Source organism: Pituophis catenifer, unplaced genomic scaffold (assembly GCF_029215685.1).
Source record: "Pituophis catenifer annectens isolate HBS135680 unplaced genomic scaffold, rPitCat1.0.hap2 SCAF_5, whole genome shotgun sequence".
Lineage (NCBI taxonomy): Eukaryota > Metazoa > Chordata > Lepidosauria > Squamata > Colubridae > Pituophis > Pituophis catenifer.
The window spans coordinates 39,432,567-39,452,130 of record NW_027256885.1 but is presented as its reverse complement, the minus strand read 5'-3'; the positions used below and the strand labels follow the sequence as shown (position 1 = coordinate 39,452,130).

The 19,564-nt window shown below is 38.1% G+C and overlaps 1 protein-coding gene across 1 annotated transcript in view; it reads left to right on the top strand.

Moving 5' to 3' along the window:
- The window catches only part of EZH2 (enhancer of zeste 2 polycomb repressive complex 2 subunit), a 480,973-nt gene that overhangs the window by 426,886 nt on the left and 34,523 nt on the right, over positions 1–19,564 (top strand). The window contains exons 11-12 of the mRNA XM_070944564.1: positions 14,083–14,252; positions 14,429–14,523. Of these exons, the coding sequence (XP_070800665.1) occupies positions 14,083–14,252; positions 14,429–14,523 (265 nt within the window). The remainder of the gene's footprint in view (positions 1–14,082; positions 14,253–14,428; positions 14,524–19,564) is intronic.

The window sequence follows — 19,564 nt, the reverse complement described above, 5'->3', positions numbered from 1 at the left end:
CAATTCTTGGTCAGAGGCCATTATTACATTGATACCAAAAGAAGAGACTGACCATACACATATTAAAAACTATAGACCGATATCACTTTTAAACGTGGATTATAAATTATTTACATGAATTATCACAGAAAGAATTAAGAAAATAATTAATAAATACATTCATTCGAACCAAAACGGCTTTATCCCAAAGAGACAGATAAGAAATAATATGAGACTAATAATTGACGTATTAGAATATTATGAAATGAATGTAGATAAACAATCGGCCTTAATTTTTTTAGATGCACAGAAGGCCTTCGATAACTTAAACTGGAAATTTCTCACACTACAACTGGAAGCTATGAAATTCAGCGATAAATTTATAAATATGATAAAGAAAATCTATTCTTCACAAACAGCAAAAATAGCAATAAATGGTGATTTGACGGAACAATTTCCAATATCAAAAGGGGTGAGACAGGGGTGTCCTCTGTCCCCCCTGTTATTTATATTAGCTCTGGAAACACTCTTGAAGGAAATTAGAAGAGACAATGAAATAAAAGACCTAAAAATTAAGAGGGAAGAATACAAATTACAGGCTTTCGCCGATGATATCGTATTTATTACAGAGCAACCAATAACAACCGGCATTAAATTATTAGATCAACTAGAAAAATATGGGAGAGTAGCCGGACTCAAAATCAATAAACAAAAAACAAAGATACTAACCAAAAACCTTACTAGCCAACAAGAAAAGGAATTAGAAGACGAATTAGGCATACAGACGACAAAGAAAGTAAAATATTTAGGAATATGGCTCACCAATAAAAGTTCATCAATTAGAGAAGATAACTATGACAAATTAACAAGACAAATTAAAAAAGATTTAGAAACTTGGAAAAAACTACAATTGTCATTCTTGGGAAAGATCGCCTCAATTAAAATGAATGTTCTACCTCGAATTCTATATCTATTCCAAGTGATCCTAATAAAACCGGGGAAGAATTTCTTCAAGGACTTCAATAAATTAATATCAGATTACATTTGGCAAGGCAAGAAAGCAAGAATTAAAATAAAGCACTTACAGGATACAAGAGAAAGAGGAGGATTGGCACTACCGGATTGGGAATCATATTATAAAGCATCAGCATTAATTTGGATCAAAGAATGGATGGAACTTAAAAATAAAAGATTATTGAATTTGGAAGGATTTGACCTAGAACGAGGATGGCATGCATTTCTATGGGAGGGCACCGATAGACAACATGGATATTTCCAGAGACACATGATTAGGCACGCACTATATCAGACTTGGCAGGGCATCAAAAAAACACACTACAATAAAATCCCGGAATGGTTGTCGACCATGGAAGCTCAGATCTACCCAAACGCCATGGACAACACCAAAATGAAAACATACAAAGACTTGCTAAACAATCAGAGGGAACTTAGAACGAGACAAGAATTGAAGGACATGGGTACAGACATTGATTGGTGGCCATACTTACAAATAAAATTGAGGTACAAAAAAGATTTGGCACAATTTGGATTCCAAAAAGGCCAATACGAATTAGATAAAATTCTACAAGGACCACAAGATAAATTGATTAAAAAAGTTTATAATTTTTTACGAGGATATAAATTAGAAGAAGTGGTTAAGGAAAATATGATAATTTGGGCAAAGAATTTCGGCTACAACATTGAATTAGACAATTGGGAAAAATTATGGACAATAAATTATAAATTAACAATGTCTGTACCCTATAAAGAAAATTTGTACAAAATGTTTTATAGGTGGCACCTTCCACCGGCCAGACTGGCAAGAATGTTCCCCAACACTCCCTCAACATGCTGGAAATGTAAACTCCACAAAGGGACTTATTATCACATGTGGTGGACCTGCCCAGTGGCAAAACAATATTGGCTAATGATCAGAAAACAAATAGAAGAAATAACCCAGCAAAGAATAGAAATGAGGCCAGAAACCTTTCTATTAGGTATAATAAATGGACAATATGAAAAGGAAATCAAATACTTAATCATTCACATAACGACAGCAGCGCGAATAATTTTTGCACAAAATTGGAAAAGCAGTGACATACCAATGGAAGAAAAAGTAATTAACAAAATCATGGAATGTGCAGAAATGGACAGACTCACAAAGGAATTACAAAATAGAGAAGAACACGATTACTATTTAGTATGGGAAAAGTGGTACACCTGGTTGGAAGGCAGAAAAGGGAAAATTAGGAAGTAAGTGGAGTGACACAATATAGTAATAGGAATATAATTTACGAATATAGGTTAACAATGAACCACCAAAATAGACATAAGAGATAGACTAATAATAATAAGGAGCCAAAAGCACAAACAAGACTACAGTATACAGTACAGTTACGATAAACTTGATATATATTTGAATTTTTGTGTATATGTTTACATGTCTTGTATGTTTTGTCGTGATTTGTTTTGTTTAGTTTGTATTTTCAAATAAAAAAATTTAATAAAAAAAATAAAAAAAAAGTTCACAAATCAAACCACCACCAGATCCCCTTTCTTTTTTTCCCCCTCTTTTTTTTCTCAGTCTCCAAATAATTTCACACTTTCTATGGTTGTAATCCAAAAAAGATTGCTTGTTAGTCTCCAAGTTCTTCAAACACTGATCTCTTCTCTTGATAAATTTGTAATCCACATAGGCCCACCAAGCCCCAGAGTTCAACCACACAGGCTCAAAAGTCACCAAAAGGAAAGTTCAAAAAAGGAGAAAAAAGTAATCCCTTGCTATTTCCCAGCTTCTGTTTACTTTGTCTGTTTAGTTTTCATATAAATTCAAACAGCTACACTGTTTAAAAAGTTACAGTGTTTCACTCTCTGGCTCTGCTGTCCCATATAAACAATTTGCTAGTGCAGGTGTTATTTGTAGCAAACAAGCTAATCTTCAGCAGACATTCAAGGTCATGCTTTCACTTCTTTCACTTCTCTGCACTTTTCTCCACCTGTAGATGTCGCTGTTGCTCTATTTCTCTCCTTTCTCTCTCGTTAACTTAAGTTATATTATCTGATCCAAAGCTTTTTAAAAGTCCCAGGGGTCAGAATTTCATATTCCAAAGAGTTTTCAAGTTAGTCTATATTGAAGTTAAAATCCCCAGTCTGACTTTCCTAGCTTTTAGACTTGGTTCTCTTCCTGAAAGGTTCTCTTTTCTCTATTTCCAATTCTATAGATAGCTCTCAAGCTTGCTCCCCGCTATTCTTGGGGGGTGGAAAACAAACAATTCCACCTCCTCTTCTTTGAGTCCCACTTTTACCCAAGCTTACTTTAAGGGGGCAAGTTCCTCAACAGGAGTTGGAAAAATCTCACCCAGATCGATCACACTGTTCCTCAGTTTCTATGCTTGCTTCATCGGTCAGCTGTCACAGCTTCGGTCAGGCACGCAATGGCCGTCTTTTTCTTCCCACCGGATTGAAAGCTTCCTCCAAATCAAAGAAGTCTCCTTGTGATCGATGGAGTGTCCTCTCTGTCTTCATCACCCCTCCAGGGTGACTTGGGTCCCTTGGAACCACCTAGCAGGTTGAATTTGGCGCGATTCCACGGAGCCCCATGGCGATGTGGCATATCGCCGTGATGTCAGCCCCGCCTCTCCATCATTTGTTTTCTTGAAGGGCCATAGTTTTATATACTACCTACTTTTGAAACTATTTTCTAAGTCCAAAAAGAAAAAGTAGGCCAACAAATTTAACTCAAGGTCTACACTTTGAGGAACAAAATACAATCTACTCCAGCTAATAATGAAAAACCCTTTAAAGCACAACAGTAATAATGTTAATATAATAATGTTAATATAATAATGTATATTCATTCTAGGAAAGCCATGCTGTTATTCTCAGTAGACCCTACACGTTAGCCCTTACTGGCAAAAATTATTTTTCTGGCTTTTGGGCTTTATCAATAGGATGAGCAATGCAAGAATCTTTCAGACCTCATATATGTCAATTTTAGGTTCTTCCGGCACTGGAATTTCATAAGAGTTATTTCCTCTTCAGAAATTTGTGTTGAACAGCAGAACTGCAACTACTTTAAATCTCCTGCTGTCATTAGGAGGCCATGTGACTTGGGGGCAATACTGAGATGGCCTTATTGATCCTGGGAAATGTCCTGTAGAATAATTTCCCTATGACTTTTTTAGACAACTTCTCAAAATATGTTTTATTAGGGTTTTGCACGTCTTCATTTTTTTAAAAATAATTTTTATTCAACATTTACATCTTTAACATCCTTGTTACATTTTTACAGCTTTCCAATACCAGTATCTTTCATAATAACTATAACCAACTATATATACATACATTTTATATATTACTTACTAATTTCTATATTCACTACAATTTATACCTATCTATTACACAATAACTATTTCATTCCTCTATCATATCTTCTCTTATGTTTATACATTTATACATTAATTTTGGATTGTTTCTCCAACCAGTTATACCATCTATTCCATGTCTCATAATAAATCGTTTCCTCTCGGTCCTTTAATTCCATTGTTAATTTATCTGCTTCTGCACATTCTAGCACCTTTTTTTATGATCATCGTATTTGATGGAGCAAATCTTTGTTTCCAATTTTGTGCAAATGAAATTCTGGCGGCCGTAATTATGTGAAATATAAGGTAATAAAATTCTTTCCTAATCTTCTCTTTGATAATTCCCAATAAAAATAGTTCGGGTTTCATAGCAATTTTTTCCCCTGTCATTTCCTCTAACCATTTTTGGATTTTTAACCAATATGCCTTTGCTTTGGGGCATGTCCACCACATGTGGAAATATGTCCCATGTTGATGATTGCATTTCCAGCAATTTGGTGCATTTTTGGGGATATCTTGGCCAATCTCGCCGGGGGTAAATGCCACCTATAAAACATTTTGTAAATATTTTCTTTATAGGAGGCTGACAATGTCATCTTATAATTTGTTCCCCATAATTTTTCCCAATATTCTAATTCAATATTATACCCAAAGTTTTTCGTCCAAATTATCATCATTTCCTTTATCGTTTCCTCCTCCATTTTGAATTGAAGGAGGCATTTATATATTTTGGTTATTATTTTCTCATCGGTCCCAGTTAATATTTTGTCCATTTCTTGTTGGTCAGTTTGGAATCCATATACTTCTAAATCTTTTTTATATTTTGTTTGTATTTGTAAATAGGGCCACCAATCAATTTTAATTCCTTCATCCAATAATTTTTGTCTAGATTTCAAATTCCCTAATCCATCTAACAATTCCTTATATGTTACTATTTTGTTAAGATCAATTAAATCAGGGTAGACCAAGGCTTCCATTGTCAACACCGATTTTGGGATTTTTGGATAAAAGTTCCTTTTAATTTTCATCCAAGTTTCCAATAGTACTTCCCTCACTTGATGCCTCTGGAAATACTTGTGGGCTTTGTCTTTTCCATCCCAAATAAAGGCATGCCAACCTTTCTGCAAGTCATGGCCCTCAATTGTTAAAATTCTTCCATTCTTTAGATTTATCCATTCCCTGAGCCATGACATTACTGCTGCCTGATGGTACAGTTCCCAGTCTGGAAGGCCAAAGCCACCCTTACTTCTGGCATCTTGTAACATTTTAATTTTGATTCTTGGCTTTTTCCCTAGCCATATAAATTTACTAATAATTTTATTCAATTTGTCAAAAAAGGTTTTCCCCAATTTTATAGGTACTGTTTGGAACAAATATAAAATTTTAGGTAAGATATTCATCTTTATTGTGGCAATTCTCCCAATCAAAGAAATTTGTAGTTTTGCCCAATTTTCTAAATCTTTTTGAATTTGTTGCAATAATTTTGAGTAGTTGTCTTCCTTTATTGAAGATGTTCTTGCCGTGAGCCAAATGCCCAGGTACTTTGCTTTTTTGACAATTTGAATTCCTAGTTTTTCCTCTAATTTCTTGTTTTGGCCTTGCGTGAGATTCTTGGTAATTATCTTTGTTTTGTTTTTATTTATTTTCAGGCCTGCTACTATTCCAAATTTCTCTATTTCTAGTAGGAGTTTTTCTCCTGTTTCCAAAGGGTCCTCTAATATAAATGCCATGTTGTCTGCAAAGGCCTGTGTTTTATATTCTTCTCTTTTAATTTTTAACCCTTTTATTTCCTTATTTCCCCTTACCTGTGCCAATAATATTTCCAATGAAAGGATGAATAAGAGGGGGGACAATGGACAGCGTTGTCTAACCCCTTTGTTTATATGGACTTTTTCTGTAAGATCTCCATTGACCATAATTTTTGCTGTTTGCTTAGAATAAATTGTCTTAATCATTTCTATAAATTTTTCGCCAAATTTCATCCCGATTAATTGATTAATTAAAAACTGCCAATTCAAGTTGTCGAATGCCTTTTGTGCATCTATCATTCTTACTGCCAATTGTTTTTCTGGATGAGTCTCATAGTATTCTAAAATATTCATGATAATCCTTGTATTGTTCTTAATTTGTCGTTTGGGTAAAAACCCATTTTGAGCCGAATGAATTATTTTATTTAATATATTTTTTAGTCTTTCTGCTATTATTGTTGCCAGGAGTTTATAGTCGGCATTTAACAGCGAGATTGGCCTATAGTTTTAAATGAATTGATTGTCTGTACTTTCCTTTGGAATTAATGCTATATATGCCTCCATCCATGAATTTGGCATTTTGGCTTCCTCTAATACCTCGTTATATATATCCAACATAATTTCTTCCAAAACTTCCTGAAATTTTTATATACTTCTGCCGGAATTCCATCTGTCCCTGGTGTTTTGTTATTTTTCTGTTTTTTAATTGCCTCTCTTAACTCTGTTAATGTAATTTCCCCATTCAACATTTCCCTATCTTCATCTGTTATACTTGGCAAGTTCCTCTCCTGTAGGTAATTTATGATATTTTCTTCTTTAATGTTTTCTTGACTATACAGTATTTGAAAATAATTTTGAATAATATTTTCCCCCCTCAATTCTATGTTGCAAATTTCCCTGCTCGTCTCGTAAATATTGTATCAATTTTTTAGCTTTTTCTTTTTTCAATTTGTGGGCGAGCCATCTCCCTGGTTAATTTGCCAATTCAAAATAGTTTTGTTTTGCCAATTTTATATTCCTTATCATTTCTTCCTGTTGTAGTATATTAATTTTATGTTTCATTAAGTGTATTTCCTTTCTGATTTCCCTGTTGTGGGGATCTTTCTGAAGTGATAGTTCTAATTTTTTCAGCTTCTCCAATGTTGACACTTCGTTGTTTTACAATTCTTTGATCTAATGTCCATCTCTTCTTTTTTCCCCTACCTTTCCATTTTAATACTAAGGGACTATGATCCGCCCAGGTGTTCGGCATGATATCCATCTCTTCTAGATTGTTGATCAATTCTGGATTCATCCAAGCCATGTCTTTGCGGGACCATGAGTTATGTGGATGAGAGAAGAAGGTGTATTGTTTTTTCTGTATATTTAATTGTCTCCATGCATCATTTAGATTAAACTCTTTTGCCAATTCAAAAAATGCATTTGGTAATTTTCGTCTTTTATTTTTGTTTTCTTTCACTGTTTTATAATCCAATTTATTGTCTACCACGCCATTGAAGTCCCCTATTATACAAATATTTTCACCCTCTAATTCCGTTAATTTCCTGTGTAATTTATTATAATTTTTTTCTTGTTTTATGCTTGGTGCGTAAATTGTTACTAGCAGAATTTTCCTATAATTTGTACTTATTTCCATTATTAAAATTCTTTCGTCTTTATCACTAAACATTTTCCTAGGGTTTAACCAATCTTTTATATATACAGCAATCCCTCTTTTTTTATTCTGTGCCAATGCCGAAAATACTTCCCCTAATTTAGGACATTTTATGAGATCACTATGTTTTTCCTTAATATGTACCTCCTGGAGGCAGATGATATCCATTTTCTCTTTCTGTAATCTTGATAGTATTTGTTTACGTTTAGTAGCTGAGTTGATGCTGTTTATATTTAGTGACAGCATCTTTATTTCATTTTCCATCTTCTTACTTATCTGTTGATCTCAGTCCTCTCCTCGCTCTGTTCTTGATCTGTGCTTTGGTTCTGGCTCCTTCCATCATTTGACGCTCTACTTCCTTATGGTCTCTTGTGTCTTGTTTTACAATTTTTTCTTCCGAAATCTGATCTTCCTGGCTTTTACTTTCTCCTTCTTCTTCCCTGCTGTCTTGTTCATCTTCCCAGTTTATATAATGATCATAGAACTCCTGAGCCTTTTCTAATGTGTCAATCCGAAATTTTTTCTCCTGCCACGTTATCAACATCCCCTCCAGGATGAGCCATCGAAACATCACTCTATATTTTAGTAATTGTGTAGAGAGAAAATGATAACTTTGTCTTTGCTCTCTTACTCTTTTGGGAATTTGTTTCAGTACAGTAATCTCCTTTCCTTTGAACATCAGTGGGTCTTCGCGTGTTTTACTATATATTTCATCTCTTGTTTTTTTCCTGACAAATTTGACATGGACTTCTCTAGGGAGTCTATTCCTCCGTGCATAATTCGTGTGGATCCTATATGTCTCATCGATTTCGTTTTCCAATTCTTGTTTACCTTTTTGCAATATTTCCGCTAGTAGCTCAGCCATCAGTGCAGGGAGGTTTTCTTCCTTGTTTTCCGGGATATTTTGAAAGCGGAGATATACCATCGATTTCTCCATCTCCAAATTTATTATGGTTCTTTCCAGTTCCCTATGTTCCGCCATCATTTTATTCGTTACTATGTCCATCTTTTTTTCCATATGTTCCGTTTTAGTCTCAACTGACTTTATCTTTTGTTCGTTTTTAATTATTGTCTCCTGCATTGTACAAATTTTATCATCTAACTTTCGTATCTCCTCCTTTATCTCCCCCTTTACTTCTCCCATGTCATTCTTAATGTCTTCGTGATTGGTTGTCATGACCTCCTGCATTTTTAGCATCGTTTCTTGTATTGCTAATAAGGTTGTCATTTTGATATTTGATATTTATATATATATAGGGATACAAAAAGCCCAGAAACTTGTGAATGAGATTTCACAGAACTAGGGCTGAAGAACAACTTAGCTTACATAGGTGGAACCTGGCTAGAAAGAATATGCACATAAAAGCCTATGAAAAGAGAAAAAGACACATTGTACCTTTACAGGGAGGATACTTGAGAAGAGGGTGTGGCTCACTGATGACGCCTTATAAGACAGAAATAGCTATTTGAGTCTCCCAAATTGCAGCACAGAGTTGTTGCTTTTCAGCAGGATACAAAAAGCCCAGAAACTTGTGAATGAGATTTCACAGAACTAGGGCTGAAAAACAACTTAGCTTACATAGGTGGAACCTGGCTAGAAAGAATATGCATATATATATATATATATCTCAACCGTATTTCTTTATTCCTCTCTTCCAATCTTTATCCTTCCATATTTCCCTTATATTCTTTCCCTTTAACTGTTATTATGTTCCCCAATAATCTCTAATTATACTGTAATATAATCCTTAATTAAGTAAATTCCAATTTCTAACAGTCAATTGTTTAGTACACTATTAATATTTGCTTAGTAATTATTAATATATAATATATAAATATGTAAATCAATAATAACACAAATCCATCGTAGTCAATAATTCATCAATGTATTCTTTCCTTCCTAAACTTCTATTACCATTACACTTAGCAACCTTGGATATATTTCTATATCTCTATGTATACTACTCTATTCACTTACAATTAAGTGAAAGTCTATTAATATACAGAACTAAATATATAAGTATGTAAATACACAAAGATTTATATGGATTAATACAAGTTATAAATATTTCAATATATGTATATGTAAATAAAGATAAGTGTTATCTAAATATAATAAGTACAAATATAGATTTTAAATACTTCAATTGCTATATAGATATATATAAGGGATATATATATAAGGAATACTAAATACTCTTCAGTTAGTTGTTAACGGACATAAGAGTTTGTTGTTGTTGTTTTTTTTAAGAAAAAAGAAAAGTTTTTTTCCTTCACCCCTTCCTTCAAGATGTCTTCTTTATTCCAAACTGCACAGTCACTTTCGTTGTCAGTAACTCAGCTTTTAATCTGTTGCCTCCAACGTATCCTTCAAACCCGGCACTTTCTCTTCTTAGTCCCCAACAACAACATCCAGAGTTATAAAGTTTCTTCTAGCACCAGAAATGTAGCGAAGACGTTCCAATCCACTCCTTTGCTCCAGTCACCATGATAAGTTCTTTCTTTGTTTGACAGCTCTCGGTCTCCGCTCCCACTGCCGTCTTGCCACTCAAGCTCCTCCTTGGAGTCTCACTTTGCCGCTTCTCTTTTAAGTCTTTTAACAATCTCTGAGAGTTTCCCCTTTCTGGCACTTTTATTCTCCTCTCTCTGGTTCTTCAAGCTGCTTTCCACTATTTGCTCCCTGTATAAATCATCAGGACATCACGCCTCTGGATCTGCCATTCTCATACAGATTTCTTCCGTGTGTATCCGGAGGGCTCTTCTCACCGAATGGGCGCTCACACTGCTCCACATTCAAACTCCAAAGAAACCCCTCCACCTCGCCGATCCCTCATGATGGAGGTGTGCTTATTTGCAGTTCCTTAATGCAACCATATTTTTCTCCCAAGATTCTACACTTGATCCTGAGAAAGTATATATTTGGTTTAAGGTGGTATTGTTGTCCCAGAAAGCTCTGGTCCTTTTACCTGGCATGCAAGCCCAATGAATCACACCAGATAGGTAGAAAGGAAAAGAGAACTTTTATTTGCAAATAAAAGTATCACCCAGAAGCAAGTTTCAAATGGGCACACCCCTGCTTGGAGTGGATCCCCTTTTATACAATTGTGAAAATCATACATTGCCATGAAGCAATCATGGAAGCACACATCATTATAAAGCAATCATTAAGAGCAACATCATGCATATATCTTCAGTAGTCATAGTAACACAGTTCAGCTAAAGGTTATAAGGTAGGCTAAGACTTTTACCTTATCACTAACATTCCTCCTTACTAAAACATTCCTAAGCAGCTTGGTACAAGGTACATCACTTTAATGGTCAGGCATTCCTGAGCAGGAGGCAGATGGTCTTGCTCAAGTTGGTGTCATCTCTGCTTAATAAAGCAGTTCAGCTCCATACCAATAGATGCAAGGCACTATAGCTTTTTCTATATGCTAAATCATAATTAATAATACATTAAAATACATTAAAATGAGCTGTCCCAACAGTATGTTAATGTTCACTCATGCTTTGAGCACTTTTTTCCTTTGAATCAAAAGTGCTGGCCCTATTATCTATTAATTTATTGACTGTTAGAGTTGTTGAGGAATTCGCAGAGCAACCCTTGAGTAGCAGGGGTGTGCACATGAAAAGCGATTGAGAGTAGTTACGAAATAACACAGCCAACACACAGATACACTGAGTTGTGTTTACTTTCAGGAAATAGTAATAAGACACAGTCCAATAAACAGTCCAGGTCATACACAGATAAAGCAGTAGATAGTAAACAATAGTCCAGGGATAATCCAATAACAAAGTCTTCTTACCAGTTGTCGTAGTCATATACAATAATCAGTTCTTCTGTATTTGCAAACAGTAGCAAAACACAGCTAAGAGCAGTAACGAACAGCAAAGAGAATCAAAGAGAAACAAACCATGTTTCTAGCTCCCTCTTAAGGACATTGGCTACAGAGCTAACCAATCAGGACACAGTATGATGCAATACAGCAGTCTTAAAGCTATAATGCTGGTTTATATATTGCCAACCCAACAAGTTAGGTAATTATCATTTCCTAACAAGAGTAATATCCAATTCCTCCAAAAGCTCAAGGTCTCTATGATGCTATTTCCCAGCCACTCACCTTCTAATATTGGTTATTTTAATGGATTGTTTTAATTTGTAATAACATTTATATAATCATTTTCAATTCATTTGGGAGGTTTTATTTTATTTTTAAGAAATAAAATCAATGGCCAGATTCTTCTCCATACATATTGGGGAGTGGGAACTGTCTGGCATTTTTATCCCCATTTTCCCTTTTTCCTACTCAAATTAGAATTAATATAGCTCCTGGTTATTACAGGACAGTACATTTCAGAGATGAAACCTTGCATTTTTCAAATTGCTGATTAAAGATTGCTGTAATCACTGATGTACCCTGTTTTCCCCAAAATAAGACATCCCCTGATAATAAGCCCAATCGGGCTTTTGAGCGCATGGCAATAAGGCCAAATGCTTATTTCAGGGTTCAAAAAATATAAGACAGGGTCTTATTTTCGGGAAAACACGGTATCATGTAAAATTGGTTACTTGTATCCCATAAAATGAGTTGGCATACATCCTTCCAGTCTATCCCCCCCCCCCCCCACCCGCAGCATGTTGTCTTGTTTTCTTTCTGTTCCAAGAGTAAATGAAAGCTTCAGTCAAACCTGATACAGGAATAACTTAGAATTTCCTTTTTAAGGATATGATTAGCAACATTTTTGTTGATTGCTCCTCTGGATGTGCTATTAATTGATTTTATAGAAACGTGTCTTATTTTAACCTTGGTCAGACAAACTAACTTTGTACTCCTTCATTATGTTTCTGAAAATTTTGATCTTTAATTAATTCAGATGGTATTGTGAGGAGCCTCTCTTCAGTTTTTTCTTTTTCCCAACTCAGAGGCTTCCTTGAGGTTTCAGCAAACCTCTTTTGTAAATCCAGTAAGGACTCATGATCCAGGTCATTCTCTTGGCTCATCATTTGTGTTTCCACTTTAACTGTCATCTCTGATTTATAATCCACAATTATTTTATTTTCCAGTATTTTAACAATTTCTTTATATTCTAATATTTTTGTATCAGATGAGGTTTGTTTTAGCTCTTTAAGATGTAGATCTTCCATGTATTCTCTATCCCATCTGTCATTTCTTGTTTAATGTCTTTTTGGACATAGTCTATCCATAGAAGCATACATCATTTCTGACATTCTGGCTGCTAGTTTCTGTCCTCATTGTTCAAATATCTCCTGGAGCATTTCAAGTGTCATACTATTTTCTGTCATTTTGTCTCAGTGCTGACCAAAGCTAAAAGACAAACCTATCTGTTTTTAAAGTCTTTTTCCTTTTATGCTTAGAATCTTTAGTCCTCTCTAGTATCCAATTTATGAAATCATAAAGTCTCAAATTTTTGCTATGACTTAAGGTAGACTAAACAATTTAGTTTCCAACAAGGTGCTGTTTGTTTATATATTTATTTCTAAACTCTAATAGCAAAAGTCATTCAAAATTTGTCTGGTCCCTTAATTTGTTTGTAACTTTCTTGAATTAAAGTTTTATTTAGCTTTTTGCCATTTATTTCAATTTCTTTTTTAAAAAATTCTCAAGCTTATAGTTAACTTTTATTCTGGAATGAAGGTGAACTTACCAGTTGACTTTGCAAACTTATCATTTTGAAGATTTCTATTAGTCTTAAGATAGTTAAATAGGTAATTTTGGAAAATGATTAGAAAGTGAGTTTACCAAATCCATTGTCCTTTAAAAGGCTCTGCTGCGGTTGAGAGTATGATGGCTTCTTTTTGTCTCCTGATATTCAAACCTGCAGCAAAACTACTATCCTGTGGTCTTGCAAGGAGCAGTCACCTGGAGCACAAGTGAGTGATTCTCCCATCTTCTCCTTATCCGGAGAGGTTACATGGGACTGATCTCTCCAGTCCTTTATTTGTGACTGCAACGTTATCTCCACTCATTCAGAGATACGTTAGCTCAGCATTTCTCACCCAGAAGTTAGGATGTGTCATTAATTGAACTTAAAGAATAAAGACTCATTTCAGAAATGTGAAGGGGTCAAAAGTCAAGTCTAATAACATCATAACAGTGCTACATATCAGAATTAGCAATCTGAGGTCCTCCTTATGTTTTGGATTACAGCTTCCACAATCTGTTGACCTTGGTCAAGGCTGTTGGCTGTAGAGTGTACACATTGCCTACCCCTGCTATATTTAAAATGGTATCCTGTTGAAAGTTAGAAGGCTTTCTTCTGTTTGGCCATAGCTGTTATTTCTGGGAATTGAAACTGTTTGCTTTTGGTATTGCAGAAACAAATTCTAGGTGTCAAACACCAATCAAGATGAAACCAAATATAGAGCCTCCAGAAAATGTTGAATGGACTGGTGCTGAAGCTTCTATGTTCAGGGTTCTCATTGGTACCTACTATGACAATTTCTGTGCAATAGCCAGGTTAATTGGGACCAAAACATGCAGACAGGTAAGCATGAAATGATGAGAATGTTTTCAAAAATATTACTAGTGAAACAGTATAAACATTCATTTGTTAGTAATTTCAAATGTACAGTATTAGATTTTATGGAGAATGATAATACATTAAATTCTATTCAACAAAACATTGCACTGAAACATAGAGGATGTTTAATCTCCTTACAGGTATATGAGTTTAGAGTAAAGGAATCTAGTGTTATTGCTCCAGCACCTGCTGAAGATGTTGATACTCCTCCAAGAAAGAAAAAGAGGAAACACAGGTAAACCATATCAGCCATTTCACAAAATTTTTAAAGTGGGAATTTTTAAAAAATATATTAATAAAATGAATGTCACAAGCAAAGATCTAGGGAAATTCTAAACTGTTACTTTTTGTTAAATAATTTAATTTAATTTAATTTAATTTAATTTAATTTAATTAATTCAATTTATATGCCGCCCCTCTCCGAAGACTCAGGGCGGCTCACAATACATTTAAAAAAAATCATTATAAAAAAACATTTAAAAACATTAAAAACATTAAAAACTCATTCACGCCATTCATTGCCGGATCTCGCCAGATCACAAGAGCGAGACCAACGGCCCCAGGCCTGCCAGAAAAGCCAGGTCTTCACCGCTTTTCGGAAGGCCAATAGGGTGGGGATGGTCCGGACCTCAGGAGGTAACTGGTTCAAGAGAGCTGGGGCAGCCACAGAGAAGGTCCTCCCCTGCGGGCCTGCCAGCCGGCATTGTTTAGATGATGGGACCCGGAGGAGACAAACTCTGTGGGATCTTACCGGTCGCTGGGAGCTATGTGGCAGAAGGCAGTCTCGAAGATAACCTGGCCCTGAGCCATGTAGGGCTTTAAAGGTAATAACCAACACCTTGAATTGTGACCGGAGACCAATAGGGAGCCAGTGCAGCTCACGGAGAATTGGTGTAATGTGGGTGTACCTAGGTGCACCCACGACAGCTTGCGCAGCTGCGTTCTGGACCAACTGTAGTCTCTGAACACTTTTCAAGGGTAGCCCCATGTAGAACGCATTGCAATAATCTAACTGTGAGGTGACAAGGGCATGAGTGACTGTGAGGAGAGCCTCCTGATCCAAGTAGGGTCGCAATTGGTGCACCAGGCGAACCTGTGCAAAGGCCCCCCTAGCCACAGCTGTCAGATGTTGCTCTAATCTTAGCTGTGAGTCTAGGAGGACACCCAAATTGCGAGCCCGTTCTGAGGGGGACAATTTCTCCCCCCCCCGAACCAAGGATGGACAATCAACATAGTCTTTAGGAGGCAATACCCACAGCCACTCAGTCTTTTCTGGGTTAAGTCTGAGCCTGTTGACTCCCATCCAGACCCTCACAGCCTCCAGGCACCGGCACATCACATCCACCGCATCACTGAATTGACGTGGGGTAGAGATATACATCTGGGTATCATCCGCGTATTGCTGATACCTCACCCCGTGTCATCGGATGATCTCACCCAGCAGCTTCATGTAGATGTTAAATAGGAGGGGAGAGAGGACCGAGCCCTGAGGCACCCCGCAAACGAGGGGCCTAGGGGTCAACCTCTGTCCTCCTACCAACACCGACTGTGACCGACCAGAGAGATAGGAGGAGAACCACCGTAACATGGTGCCTCCCACTCCCAGCTCTCTTAGTCATCCCAGAAGGATACCATGGTCAATGGTATCGAAAGCCGCTGAGAGGTCAAGTAGCACCAAGATGAAGGAATGACCCCCATCTCGGGCTCGCCAGAGATCATCCATCAGCGTGACCAAAGCAGTTTCTGTGCTGTAACCAGGCCTGAAGCCAGACTGAAAAGGGTCTAGATAATCTGTTTCCTCCAATGACCGCAGGAGCTGAAGTGCCACCACTTTCTCTAAAACCTTTCCCACAAAGGGTAGGTTGGAGACTGGATGAAAGTTCTTTAATTCTGCTGGATGCAGGGAAGGCTTCTTGAGGAGGGGCCTTACAACCGCTTCCTTTAATGGTTGCGGGAAGGCCCCTTCCCTCAAGGACGTGTTAACTAAAGCCTGGAGCCAGCCTCATGTCACCTCCCTGCTGGCCAAAACCAGCCAGGAGGGGCACGGGTCCAACAAACAAGACAGAAACTGCACAAACTCCTCAGCTCTACCCTGCAAGGGCTCCTCCACTCGCCCTACATTAAGGAGGGAGCGAGTCACCCTAAATAGGGCGGCTGGGCGCGAATCAGCGGATGCAATAAGTGCGGAAAAATGCGAGCATTTTGCCGCCCGTATCACCACTAAATAAGTCCTAATAAAGGCTCTTAAGAGTGTTGGGTCAGATTCGGAGTTACTGGTCCTCCAGCATCGCTCTAGACGTCTCTTCTGGCGCTTCATCTCCCGGAGCTCCTCGGTAAACCAGGGAGCTTTCCTGGATCCACCGCCATGGAGAGGTCGCAAAGGCGCAATCCGGTCCAGTGCCCCAGATGCCGCCCTATTCCAGGCAGCCACCAGGGACTCAGCCGGACTGTGGACAAAGGAGTCAGGTATCTCCCCAAGCTCCTTCTGGAACCCTTCAGGGTCCATTAGGCGCCTGGGGCGGAACCACTTAATCGGCTCTGCCTCCCTGCGATGGAGGAGTAGCGCCCTGAAGTCTAACCTCAGCAGGAAATGATCTGACCACGACAAGGGAGAAGCATCTATACCCCTTAATTCCAGATCATATCTCCACTGCCCCGAGAGAAACACCAGGTCAAGTGTGTGTCCCCCCCCCCCCCATGAGTCAGACCCTGAACTACTTGGGTCAGGTCCATGGTTGTCATGGAAGCCATGAACTCCTGAGCCGCATCTGAGGATTCGCCAAGTGACGGCAAGTTGAAGTCCCCCAGTACCATAAGCCTGGGGAACTCCACCGCCAGCCCAGCTACCGCCTCTAGCAGCACAGGCAGGGCTGTCGTAACGCAGCTGGGAGGCAGGTACATCAACAACAAGCCCAACTGAGCCCCTGAGTCCAACCTCAAGAGGAGAGACTCACACTCAAGAATCTCAGGGGCAGGGATCCTGTGAGGGCAAAGACTCTTCCGGACAATAGCTGCCACTCCTCCACCCCTTCCCTGGAGTCGCAGCTGATGCAATATCTGGAACCCGTCTGGGCACATCTCTGAGAGGGGCACATCCCCCTCCTGGCCCAGCCAGGTCTCAGTTATGCGTGCCAGGTCAGCCCCCTCCTCCAGGATTAAGTCCCGAATGAGGGGGGCCTTGTTAACAACAGACCTGGCATTAAACAGCAGCAGCCTGAGGCCAGGGCCCTGACATCTCAAGTATAAGTGTGTTCTGTGATCTCATCAGAGAATTTTCAATGTCTGAATGATCTCAATGGCCTCAGAGCCAGTGCATTCTGATTGATTCATATGAGTTAGGGTTGATGAATGGGTCCTAGCAATAAATTGCTGTTATGAGCTAAGACAACTAGGCTAATACAGTGCATTCAGAAAGTATTCAGACCCCCTTCAATTTTGTCAATTTTGTTATGCTGCAGCCTGATTCTACAGTTGTTGAAATTCATTTTTTTCCTCATTATTATACACTCAGTATCCCATAATGACAAAGTGAAAACAGAATTTTAGAAATGTCTGTGAATTTATTAAAAAGAAAAAACTGAAATATCACATTGGCATAAGTATTCAGCCCTTCTTTGGTACTTTGTTGAAGCACCTTTGGCAGCAATTACATCCTTGAGTCTTTTTGTGTATGACACAACACTCTCACACTTGGATTGGAGAACAGCCATTGTCAGGTCCCTCCAGAGATGTTCAATAGGGTTCAAGTCAGGGCTCTGGCTGGGCCACTCTAGGATATTCACAGAGTTGTCCCTCAGCCACTCCTGTGTTGTCTTGGCTGTGTTCTTAGGATCGTTGTCATGTTGGAAAATGAACCTTCAGCCCAGTCTGAGGTCCTGAGCACTGTGGAACAGGTTTTCATTGAGGATATCCCTGTACTTTGCTCCATTCAGCTTTCCCTCAACCCTGACCAGTCTCCCAGTCCCTGCTGCTGAAAAACACCCCCACAGCATGATGCTGCCACTACCATGCCTCACTGTTGGGATGATATTGGGCAGGTGATGAGTGGTGCCTGTTTTTCTCCAGACATAACGTTTCGAGTTCAGGCCAAACAGTTCAATCTTGGTTTCATCAAACCAGAGAATCTTTTTTTTCCCAAGGTTTATTGGGTTTTTATTTTTAAACATATATCAACATCAATACATGAACAGTGTGGCCTCTGGGTATGGTTCATATTAATACAAATAACAACAGTCAATTATTACATTAATCAAACTTATATAATCCTAATATTATACCATCATTCCAGACACACTTCTAACTAAGCTAAGCCAGCTACAGGTACCTGAACACACTTGCAAGTGGATCATAAGCTTCCTAACAAACAGGAAGCAGCAGGTGAAGCTAAGCAGAATCGCATCAGATACCTGTACAATTAGCACAGGGGCCCCCCAAGGCTGTATGCTCTCCCCACTTCTCTCTGTATACCAATGACTGCATCTCTAACGATCCATCTGTTAAACTACTGAAGTTCGCAGATGACACAACAGTGATCGGTCTCATTTGAGACAATGATGAATCCGCATACAGACGGGAGGTTGAACAACTAGGCTCGTGGTGTGACCGGAACAATCTGGAACTGAACACACTCAAAACCGTAGAAATGGTGGTAGACTTTAGAAGAAACTCTCTTACAATACTAGACAACACAGTATCAACAGTAGAGACCTTTAAATTTCTAGGTTCTATCATATCTCAAGACCTAAAATGGACACCTAATATCAAAAACGTCATCAGAAAAGCACAACAGAGAATGTTCTTTCTGCGCCAACTCAGAAAGCTCAAACTGCCCAAGGAGCTGCTGATACAGTTCTACAGAGGAATATTGAGCCTGTCATCTGCACCTCTATAACTGTCTGGTTTGGTTCTGCAACCCAACAGAAAGACACAGACTTCAGAGGATAATTAGAACTGCAGAAAAAACAATTGCTACCAACCTGCCTTCCATTGAGGACCTGTATACTGCACGAGTCAAAAAGAGGGCTGTGAAAATATTTACAGACCCCTCACATCCTGGACATAAACTGTTTCAACTCCTACCCTCAAAACGACGCTATAGAGCACTGCACACCAGAACAACTAGACACAAGAACAGTTTTTTCCCGAATGCCATCACTCTGCTAAACAAATAATTCCCTCAACACTGTCAAACTATTTACTAAGTCTGCACTACTATTAATCTTCTCATCGTTCCCACCACCCATCTCCTTCCACTTATGTCTGTATGACTGTAATTT